The 12,063-nt window shown below is 34.0% G+C and overlaps 1 protein-coding gene and 1 long non-coding RNA gene across 2 annotated transcripts; both read right to left on the reverse strand.

Annotated features, from left to right (window-relative positions):
* Positions 1 to 1,141: 1,141 nt before the first annotated feature.
* LOC116031877 lies at positions 1,142 to 2,832 on the reverse strand. The gene is made up of 3 exons (XR_004100691.1): positions 2,666 to 2,832; positions 1,666 to 1,870; positions 1,142 to 1,437 (listed from the first exon to the last, which is right to left on the reverse strand). It is a non-coding gene; the product is annotated as an uncharacterized LOC116031877 (long non-coding RNA).
* A 6,144-nt stretch (positions 2,833 to 8,976) lies between these two features.
* LOC116031985 (probable membrane-associated kinase regulator 2) lies at positions 8,977 to 11,437 on the reverse strand. The gene is made up of 2 exons (XM_031274365.1): positions 10,066 to 11,437; positions 8,977 to 9,936 (listed from the first exon to the last, which is right to left on the reverse strand). Exons 1-2 carry the CDS (start codon positions 11,372 to 11,374, stop codon positions 9,803 to 9,805), a joined length of 1,443 nt encoding a protein of 480 aa, XP_031130225.1. The 5' UTR covers positions 11,375 to 11,437; the 3' UTR covers positions 8,977 to 9,802.
* Between the last annotated feature and the right edge of the window lie 626 nt (positions 11,438 to 12,063).

Raw genomic sequence — 12,063 nt, forward strand, 5'->3', positions numbered from 1 at the left:
AACGGAAGGACCAATGTTGGAACAATTTTAAAAGTCAAGGGTTTAATTCGTTCAAATTAAAAGACAAGGACCAAATTTGGAAAATCAGAATAGTCGGAGGACTATTACTGAAATTAACTCTTTAATGATATAACAGTATAATACATTAATTTAACCAAAAACAAAATCTAATACAGTATAATCGTTTTTACTTTTAGCCTTTAGCTCGCTAGTCCTCATCCCTGAAAGGGGAGACTTGCAAAATGATGTGGCATGTTTGGTGAAAAATAATTTATTATTATTATTGCTTACATGTAATGCAAATTTGCAAAATATAAAAAAAGACTGCACTATGTTATATGTGACAATCTTTTGTACTTCCTCATTTATTTATTATTTTATTACTCCATATTATATTATAATGTGATTTAACAGTGAAGCCACTTTTTAAAATGAGAAAGTATTGACATTTATCAATTATTATTATCATTGAGAGTGGAGTCCTTTTTAAAAATGAGAGAGTTGCATGAATATAAAAAAATTTAGTGAATAAATTATAAATTTGATAGATGTAAAAGTGAGAGAGTATTGCAACTTTGCAACAATAAGGTCAACCTTAGGATGATGCCAAATCGGCACCATAAACCCTCCAAGAAATTAATTACAACTGAAATTTAGGGACCAAATTGCCCTTTTATCTTAATTTCATGATGAGGTTTTAATCCAAATCATTCTTTTGGGCTTGGAAAATTTTATCTCTTATTATAATAAAGAGAGGAGATTTGGCCTCTAATATCTCTCCATTATCCCGCTCAAAGTTTTGCCTTTGTTTTTTTTCTAATTTCTAATAGCGGCAATGAGGTGTAAAATGGGTTAGGAGATTTTAGTTCCCAAAGCTATTGGTATCATGAAACGGCTTAAGAGATTTTGGTTCCCAAAGCAATTGATATCATTAAACGTGTTGGCAGAGTAAAGCTTTTTATTTCAGATTGTCATTATTAACAATTTTTTGAATTCTTCTTTTTAATTGGTTGAAGTTAATTATAGTATTTATTTATCATTTGTAATGATTCACATTAATTAGAAGTCTAATCCTATTTTTTCTCTTTTTATGGCTATATTTAATCTCATTGCTGCGTGCCGTTATTGGGAAACGATTATCTTCACGAAAGCAGCCAGGGCGTGATGAATGATGATTAATTTGATTTTACCTATGCTACTTCTTTGGGTATATATATATACATACAGTTACATAGCGGCACTCAAACACACCGCTGATTAACAACTCTGCTTCTGCTTCATAGCTCACGTTTGAGCCCTTCAGAATGGAGCAATTCAAACTTGCTTGGTGTGAACCTTTGCAGTGCCTGAAAACAACAAACAAAAGGAAAGGAGCTCACGTTTGAGCCCTTCAGAATGGAGCAATTCAAACTTGCTTGGTGTGAACATTTGCAGTGCCTGAAAACAACAAACGAAAGGAAAGGTGTGAACATATGCAGTGCCTGAAAAAGGAATCAAGAGTACTGAGTGCTTATTTCATGATAAAGAGGTTAGTGGTAGTTAGAGAACCATTTGTACTGATGTTTTTTATTAAATTGTTATTCTGAATTTGTTTTCTTCTTTGCAATGAATATATGGTACTTTTATACATGATCACATATCTAAGAAGCAAGTTTAGAAATATACCAATAACTTTTAAGGAGGGCAAAGTATATGGCATAAAAAAACCTTCTGTGAACCACCAATTTCTTGAAATATAAAACCAGTTTGCACAATTTCGGCAGTTGTTCAGAACTATCAAAGAAGAAAACCACAATTTCGGTTACAACAGTGGGGTTGATTTCATCCTAAAGTTGCTGGAGCTGACTATACTGTGCATCCAGAAAAAGACCTTCATCCACAACATTCCCAAACATATGTCAAATAACATCATCCCAAAAACAACAATTGACAAATTGAAATAACGACAGGTATGAATGCCACAATGCTAAGTTATTCCTGCTTTTTTGAGTTTAGTTTCTTGCTTGAGTAACCTATTCTAGCAAATTTTACTGATGTTGTAGTTTCATATGTAATCAGTAGGTTGTGGTGTATTTTAATGAGAGTTCTGCACATTAATAGCCGAGGAGTAAATTATGTTTATTCAATTCTTATTTTAGTTTATGTTCTGTCATTGTATTTTCCTTGATGTAAGTTGTCATGTTTAAAATTTATTTGGCAATTATTTGTTAACATATTAATCTATGTATTTATTTATTTTTACCTTATTTATTCATAAAATTTAGGACTATTCCTATACAAATGTATAGCCTCATCTATGCCTTTTCTTTGAGTAATAACTGAATCGTTCTTTCATATAGATACATATATTTCTTTAGCTGACTTGCAATTTTTTTTTTTAACATGAATGTTGGAATTCATTCATATTACTGGTAGAGTAAAAAAATTTAATAATACAAAATAAACTTATCTTCAATATATGCTTTTTCTACACTGCCATAACTTTTTTGAAGCTTTAACCCTTGTGCATGTGCATATATGGAACTGCAAACTGTGATGTTAGCTTCAATTCATCTATACTGCCCAGCGGTATTTAGATAAGAACTAGGGTTTGGATTAAACATTTAAATTAGACTTTTAATTCCAACAAAAAATAATAAAATCATCGGGATTATAGATATTTTACCTGGAAAGGAGTTTGCGCCGATGGATGCCGCCGAACACCGATCAGTAAATTGTTAGGTGCTGACGTCGCTCCGGATCATCCCCTGTATATCGTATGAGTGTTTTACTTTGAAGACCGCTGAATTCTTCTGGAAGGTGAAAGGGAGAAGAAGAAATGAAATGGCAGAGATCTGTGGGTTGAAACTGGTTGGAGGCATCTTATATATGGGCTGTAGGGTTTGGGTTGATTTGTTAGGTTGGGCCGAAGCCCATTACATTATTAATTTTTTTTTGAAAACCCATTACATTATTATCATTAATATTGTTATTAATGTTAATTGTTAATATTATTGCTCTTTATTTTAATATTATGTGAATGTAGTCAAGAAATTGCTTTGCGGACTTCATGGACAAATGAGAATCTTGGTAGGAGGTATTGGGAATGTTTAAGGTGTAAAGTTAGTGATTTATTTTTTATTTTTGCAATGAGGGTTTTGGGTTTCATATTAATAAAAACTTTAGGAATTATATTGCCGTATTTTATTGGTTTAAAGAATAGAAATGAAGTATATTTTAAAATACATAAATGGCCCTATAAAAATATTATTATTATTATTATTATTATTATTATTATTATTATTATTATTACATAGATATCCACATTGTGTGTGTGTGTGTGTGTATATATATATATATATATTGAAAGGATATATTTATAAAAAAAAATCTAATAAAAAAATCATATAAAAACTTAAACATCATATACATTCACAATAGAATCAGATAAATATCTTGTGAAGGCGGGAGAGTTTGAACTTGAAAGAGATGCAAGTGTTGTACTGGTGATAAAGAAATTTTGTGATAGAAAAAAAATAAGTCTAAACAAATTTTAGATTTAATTGGTGGTAAAATAGAAAATAACAACCTTAAACTATTCCCGAGAACTTAGGAATATCCTAATACCATGGGAGGTATCAAGAACCTCTATTCCCCTTGCAAGGGGAATGGTCATTCCCAGGAACATATGTTCCTGGGAATATGTTCCTGGGAATAGAAGTCGGTATCAAACAAAGAAATATGCATGTTATTGGGAATGCTATTCCATCACAGACCTATTTCGCGAACCAAACAGACCACAATAGTTTTAAACAACATAACATAAACTTAATATTTTCAATATTAGCCCGTGCATCCGCACGGGTGGTACCCTCAGATCCTTGGTTGCCTTTTAAGTTTGAAAGGAGACAATTCCACTAATGTTGTCTTATGCAATGCAATGACAATAAATAAAAGTCAGGGCCAAAGTCTGTATAATGTTTGACTATTTTTAAATAAACCTGCTTTTGTTCATGGTCAACTTTATCTTGCGCTATCTATAGTGAACAATCACATTGGTCTTAAAGTTGTTATTCTTGATGATAAGGGGGATTATTGTTCTTGAACGTCAAATGTTGTATACAAGGAGGTTTTTAAGAATTTGTCACTTTAATATATAATGGAACACTTTAATATATAATGGAACATTATCATCTTAATTTTAGCCAATAATGTTATTATATATTGTGATATGAATATCATTATCCACCTTGACTATTGTGTGTTATTTTATTTTATTATGGTTATAATCTCTTATCATAATAGTAAATGAACAACAATAATATTTCTTAATTAACCTCATTCTTCCTTATATTGTAAAATATATATAATAACTTTAATTCTTTGTAATAATACAACATTAAATATTTTTTTTTTTCAAATTTCAGTCCGTCTAAAGATTATTACTTTACATATAATTTAGATTTGTAAAAATAATTATTTTGTAATAATGTGTGTTTATTTTAAATAATTTTTAAAAGTAGAGCAAATTGTCATTTTGGTCCACTGACTATAGGGGTCCTATTAATTCTAGTCTACGACTTTCAAAAGTGTTAATTGCATACCATGACTTTTCAATTTGTATCAATTTTGGACACTCCGGTGAAATTTCCGGCCAAATGTCGTCGGATTCTCTTAATCCCACCGATTTGGCTTAATACAAGGGGCAAAAATGTAATTTCCACTATCCAAAATAACCCAACCCAAACCAATAATCCCAAACCCGGTTCATGCTTTGTCCTCCGGCGTGGAAGCGGAATTCGACCGGGACGAAGGCGGCGCCGGCCTCACGCTCTTCATGCCGACCGACCAGGCGTTCTCGGATCTGCCGGCCTCCCTCGGATTCCAGTCCCTACCCGCCGAGAAAAAGGCCGTCGTCCGCAGATTCCACGTCTTGCATTCGTACTACCCGCTCAGCTCCCTCGAATCGATCGTGAACCCGGTTCAGCCAACATTGGCGACCGAGCAGAACGGCGCCGGGAGCTTCACCTTGAAAATCGGTAGAGTCAACGGCTCGGTGGCGATCAACACCAGAATCGTGCAGGCGACGGTGATTCAGACGGTGATCGATTAGAACCCGGTCGCGATCTTCGGAGTCTCCAAGGTATTGTTACCCAGAGAGTTCTTCCCGATTAACCCAATTGGACTGAATAAACCTAGCGGCGGCGACGACGGAGTAGGAGGATTCTCAGGCGGCGTTGCTCAGCCGCCGGATATTTCTCTCTCGCCGGATAATTCTCCGGTCCTGTACAGTCCACCTTCCCATCTCTCTTCACCACCGGGATTCGGCGACAATCCCTCGTCGGCGGCCAGCAAAAAAGTAGCGGCGAGAATATTATTGGGTTGGGTTATTTTGGATAGTGGAAATTACATTTTTGCCCCTTGTATTAAGCCAAATCGGTGGGATTAAGAGAATCCGGCGACATTTGGCCGGAAATTTCACCGGAGTGTCCAAAATTGATACAAATTGAAAAGTCATGGTATGCAATTAACACTTTTGAAAGTCGTGGACTAGAATTAATAGGACCCCTATAGTCTGTGGACCAAAATGGCAATTTGCTCTTAAAAGTATATTAAATAAAGGGAAAATGACACTTTTCCCCCCCTATGTTATGTGCTTATAGCACTTTTCCCCCCTGTGTTATTAAAGTAGCAGTTTTTCCCCCTGAAATGTTAAATTGACATTGTTACCCTTAAAAATAATTATTTCATTTATTTTTCTTCTGCAACAAATTATTACTTATAGGTATGGATGATCACGATTCGGTTCGAACCTAACCAAACACTGTAGCAATCATACCGAAATAGTATGGACGGCTCTGGTTACAATTCATAACTGAAAAAATAAAATTAAATAATTGTTGAACCGTGAACCGGAACTTAACCACAGTCATATATAGTAAAAATGATCAAACACTTATTTTGATAAATCGGTATGGTTCGGTTCCAATTTCGATTTTGAACCGCCAATCAAAACTTATTTATTTATTTTTATAATTTTATTTCTAATTTAAAAATGGTCTAAATTCAACAATTATTTTATTTTATTTTTTCGGTTCTGAATCGTAACCGTAACCGTCTATACTATTTAAGTTCAATTGCTACAGTGTTCGATTAGGTTCGTATCGAACTGTGATCTTCCATACATATTAGTAATAATTGTTTGGAGAATAAAAATAAATGAAATGGTTATTTTTAAGGGCAAAAATATCAATTTAATATTACAAGGGAGAAAACTACCACTTTTAAAATAATTGAGGGGGAAAAACTGCCACTTTAATAACACAAGGGGAAAAAGTGCTATAAGCACATAACATAGGGGGAAAAAATGCCATTTTCCCTTAAATAAATATTACACTCTGTTAGAGTCAATAGTACTGAAAAAATAATTTTTTAACAAATTTTAAAATTTTAAAATTTAAATTTATAATAGAATTTAATTATTCGTATTATGTTAGAATAGCTTGAATTTATTATTGTTTTTTCGTATTAAAATCATCATAATATTACATGAATTTTATAATATGTTCTATTTGTGCATCACAAATTCACAATATATAAGTTTAATTATGTAGTTTTTTGTACATGTTTTATACTTAATTTATTATTTGTCAGAAAAGAATGAATTTACATGCAATCACATATTCATATCATTTAGTTAATATTGTATACTATCGCTTAATACTCTTAGAGTATATTCTTATATAATTGATCGAATTAATATCGTGTATCGCACAAGTGAAAATTTAAATACTTTGTATTAACTCTTTTAATATAGTTTATTATTTTTAGTAATTAACCACCTTAAATATCAATTTATATTTTAATTACAAATATTTATGTTCATAATTTTATTATATCAAATCAACATAATTTTTAACTAATAAAACTTTATAAATGAATAAATATCATATTTCTTTATTATATATGAAATTTAATAATATTAATAATTTTTAATAACATAGAATTATTTTAATATTTCAAATATTTGGTCTGTGCATCGCACGGGTGGCATACTAGTTATGGACAATAGTCCATATAACAACATGTACCATGAAATAAGTATCATTCTAATTACATTTTAGTTTTATTTAATAATATTGTTCTATTTTTTAGTTTCATTTTCTAAAAACACTATTTTCTTTATAACAATATCAAAGTATCATTTTAATTTTACTACAGTTTAATTTGACAATAAACATTATTGTATAAGCTCTATTTTTTAGTTTCATTTTCCACACACTAGTTTAATCATAGTAATGCTAAAGTATTGTTTTAATTACACTTCATATTCATTTGACAATATATGTTATTATATGTCTCTAAATTTTAGTTTTATTTTACACACACATTAGTTTCATTATAGCAACACAAAAGTATCAGTTTAATTATACTACAATTTCATTTGACAATATACGTTATTGTATGAACTATGTTTTTTAGCTTCATTTTCCATACACACTAGTTTCATTATAGCGACATTAAAGTATCATTTTAATTCTACTACAATATCATTTGATGACCATGATCCACTATATAAAAATTGCTTTTACTCTCACACAGATACATACATGATATATTGTCATAAATACCCCCATTTTTTATTTTTTTTTTGAAGATGAAAGATAGAATTCATTAATTAAGATCCAAGCTCAAAACGTGAGCAATGGAAGGGAAAGGAACAGTGAAACAGTCCGTACAAATACCACCATTTATTATTATTATTATTATTCGATAATCACACTAATTCTTCTTCATTTGCTAATTTTTTTTTAATATTTTCTTATGATTTTAAATTCTAAATTTTGTGTTGAATAAAATTTTTCTTATTTAAATTTTATTTGTTAATTTTAAGTAAATTAATAAAAACAATTAGATTTTAAATGATTTAAGGGAACTCTTGTTAAACAAATCATAAATAAAGAGTGAATTACTCCTAATATAGAGGGGAGAATACAATTTACATTAATATTCCTCCCACATTATATATAAGAAAAAATGGTCAAATAAGCATTCAAACTTTACCCAAAAGTGCAATTAAGCCATCAAACATTAAAAAAAGTTCAATTGAACACTTAAACTTGTCATTTTGGTACATTTAAACCCAAATGATCGGTTGTTTACCTGAAACAACCGGTCATTAATCTTCCAGCCAACATTCCGGCGACCGCCGACAAGAATAATTTTTTAAACGAACAATCAGTGAGAAAGTATGTATGAACAGATACTACATTGTAACAGAGTCAATGTGATTTAAATTTTCACTTTATTTCCTTTCCCCTTAATTTCCTGATTTCCTCCGCTAAAGCAAATGTCTGTTAGAGTTTGTACTTGTCTTTACATTATGTTCCCAAAACATTTGCTTAAGGTGTCAAATTAGTTGTATTTATAAAATATTGTCTCATATGTAACTCCTGTGATATGATTTTGCCCCATCAATTAGATGTTAGAATTGGAGCCCAGCCCATCCCATCCTTAATCCATGTAGTGTTTGTCTCATTACACTAAATTGGATAACATAGTTACGTACGAATAGAGTGGAGTCAAAAGACATGATCTTTTTCTTTTTAATTTTTGGGGCCATGGAGGAACTGTTGCAACCGCACAGGAAGAGGACAAGCTATCCCCAACAATATCAATATCAATATCAACATCAAATCCCCCACTAAACAACACCTTTTCACTCTAAAGTTGGACAAACTACAAACATCAACGGATATTGGGGATGAAATTTGAGTTTGCCCCATTGTACAAATAACAACAAAAAGCAAAGTTAGGGCTAAAAACACGGGAAAAGAGGGGTTTTTATAGTCATCTTTTGTTTACCACTTTCCCCATTTGTTGACCACTAAAGACTCCATTCTTTTTCACACTTTTTGACAAGCTCAAAAGCACATTGATCATGCATATATGCTAAGAGTTTTACTCGATGACGTGGCATGTTCTGATAAGCTATTTTTTTCATGTGAGTCTCAATACAAGTGTCTACATCAAGATTTTATGTGTGGGAATAAAAGTTAAAAGTAAAAAATGAGAGTACACATAGCATTTTTCATATGCTAATTCTTGGGTTCTCCCACCTTAAAAAAACACACTTAAACTACTCCCACAAGTACTTGGGCTTCATCATTGCATTGCTATAAACTTACTCCACACAAAAGTAGACTCCACCAATCATACAACCATACACATCTATACACTCCCAAACTTATTATTATTATTACATATAACTTTAGATACAACTATTTCATCTCCCATAGAAAGAACAAAAGATGAAGCTTTTACAAGAAAGTGAATCGAAGTAGATACACATAATCCATTCACAGCTAATATATATAGGGCAGGTTAAAGCATATCTCATAATTGACTACTCATTCAGTGTTGAGAACCTATGGCATCAAAGAATGACAAACTGGAAATATATGGCTTCCCAACAACTTTTTCCCCTACCTAAGTTCATGGATGGCTGATCCTATAGCTCATAAACAAGCATTTGACTTGACCAAAACTTCATCCTCCTAGCCCAGAGTTTTTACTTTATTGGCATTTGTATAGAGAACCATTTGCTAGCTTCTAAACAAGCATCCATTCACTGAATCTAAGTTGGAATTTTCCGGCCACCGCCTACTGGCCGGAGATTTTCCCTAGATGTCCGGAGGGATTAACACTGCTTGTTTCTTGAGTTCTACCCTAAATTAAACACTGGAGTGCGATAATGTTTTGCCTATTTACTAAGGTTTACCTTAATTGCTACTACTAAAGTAATTAGCTACAGTAAAATATTCTAAATCGATAATTTACCGCTTTGGGGTTTGACTTCCTTTGGTGAGGAAGAATCATCGGCGACGGCGAGCAAGTTTATGGGTTTCTCGTGCGATGCATCGCTGGTTGTCCGTGATAAAATGGACAAATTTGAATCTGAAAATCAAAGTTTATCATTTGTTGAGTAATATAATTAGCGCAAAAATTAAAATGGTCGGATAGGTTTAGGTTTTTGGATATATTGAAATTTCAGGGGATTTAATTAAATTAAAGTGGATTAATTACCTCTGGTGGTATTGAAAGATCTCTTGCAGTGTAAAATGGCGCTTTGAATTCCATCCTGTTGTTGTAACAGCGAGTCGTCGCGTCGTCGAGATGACAACTCACCGGACGACGAGACCACCGGTGACGGCGCCGATCGGCTTTTCCTTAAATGTTTCCGGACAACTCGCAGTCCCGCCGGTAGGTTCCCCTGCTTCAGACTCTTGACATTGCTCAAAACCGCCGTTTTCTCAGCTACTTCTGCCGCTTCTGCTTCTCCTTTCTCCGCCGTCGGCTGCGGCGGCGGAGGAGGAGGAGAGGCTACTAGAGCTGCCTTAGCTCCGGCTCCGGATAAGCTCAGCTGTCCCGAAAACCTCAATTTCTCGCCGTACCGCTTCGAGACACGGATGTACAATGGCTTCACCATTTTCAAGTATTTCTGCATCATTTCTTTCGAAAATTTCTTCTCTTCCGCGAGTGAACTTGAGCTCGAATTCGAATCAACATTTGAATGTGAATCCTCAGCGTTCGTCTTCTGCGCTGCCTTGCCATTGTAGGCGTTCTTCGAACTGTTATCCCTCGTAAAGAGGGATTTAATATTCACTTCTTCGACCTTGAATCTCACCGTGAAAAACTTCTTCTCCGGTCGACTTTGACTCTCATCTTTTTCATTCTCAGCCTTCCCTTTCGGACTCGGTTTCGCTGGATTCACTCCGTCGGGCTCTGATTTCTCAGGTTTCTGCTCGGCATTTGCTTTCGGCTTCTTCAATTTCAACATCAGGACTCTGAACTTGGTCGCCGTTTTCACCAGAGACACCGGGAATTTCGAATTCGCTTCCGTTTCGTTCAGCAATAGAGACGAAGACTCAACCGGAACAAGGCGGCCTTTGAAGAAGAGATCATCCGACGGGGAGAGCGAGACGTCCGGATCTGTACGGTCCACACTGGAGGCGGAGGACGTAGAGAAAGTCAAATTCAGCTCGCCTTCTTCTTCTTCTTCATTGTCCGAGTCATCAGCCTCGCTCCCCTCATCTTCTCCTGCATGCTCATGGCCGTTAATCTGATCACCTCCTCCTCCGCCGCCGCCGTCATTCCCACCGCTCTTGCTCTCTCCGTCTTCTTCATCCGGAACGGCGGTGAATTCCAAGTCAAAGAAGGGACCGTCGGAGTCGGAGGCGGTTTCAGAGTCCGAGTCCGAGAAATGAGGAGCGACAGCAGTGAGAATGGTGGTGGTGGCGGCAGATGAGTCGGTAGAACGAGCAGCGGAGGCGGCGGCGGTTCCAGCAGCACTACCACCACCTCGCCAGAACTTGAGCAAGCTGAAAGCCTCCATTGTTGGAAGAGCCAGTATAGTGCAAGGAGGATTTTAATAATAAGAGAATAAAGGGGCGCAGAAATAGAAATGGTGAGCTTATGGTATCAACAACTCTTCCGTAAACGGAGAAGGGTAGTAAGCGACGGTGGCGGAAGTTGAGTAGGGTAACGGGGTAACCCATACCGATTGTTATAATTGTACCGGATTAGTATTGTATTGTGAATCTTGATATAAAAATTTTATACTTTTAATTAATACATTCTGTATCTATAAACAAATAACTTGATAATTGTAAACAAATAACTTGATAATTGTCTGTCAAATGCAAGTACAGAACTGTAAATTATTTTTTGAACATAATCTAAGATGGAAGATAGACCTTGATCCATGGTATAATTTGTGAAATCCACTGGGTAAGGTAAATTTCTTTTTAACTCTTTAATGCTCTTTTGTTTTCTTTTGCCCGCTTTTTAATTGCCCTATAGAAATATCTACACGGTAATTTTTTTTTTTTAATTTTATCTTTACATAAATATATAAAATACGGAGTGCTTGGTAATGAAATGACCATAATAACCATTGTAATTTTGTTATTGTTTCCCAATTTATTTTTACCACTATCTCGCACAAACAAAATTTTATAGTTATACCTAAATCTCTATTATTTATATTTTATTTTCAAAAGTTTTGAATTTTTGATGTAGTGG

Source organism: Ipomoea triloba, chromosome 10, assembly GCF_003576645.1.
Source record: "Ipomoea triloba cultivar NCNSP0323 chromosome 10, ASM357664v1".
NCBI classification, from domain to species: Eukaryota; Viridiplantae; Streptophyta; class Magnoliopsida; order Solanales; family Convolvulaceae; genus Ipomoea; species Ipomoea triloba.

Excerpts from the sequence above, each read along its gene's own strand:
- LOC116031985 (XM_031274365.1), bottom strand. The coding sequence starts at position 11,374 with ATGGAGGCTTTCAGCTTGCTCAAGTTCTGGCGAGGTGGTGGTAGTGCT. Across the intron at positions 9,937-10,065 it reads ATCTTTCAATACCACCAGAG|ATTCAAATTTGTCCATTTTA; the intron begins GTAATTAATCCA and ends TTTGATTTTCAG.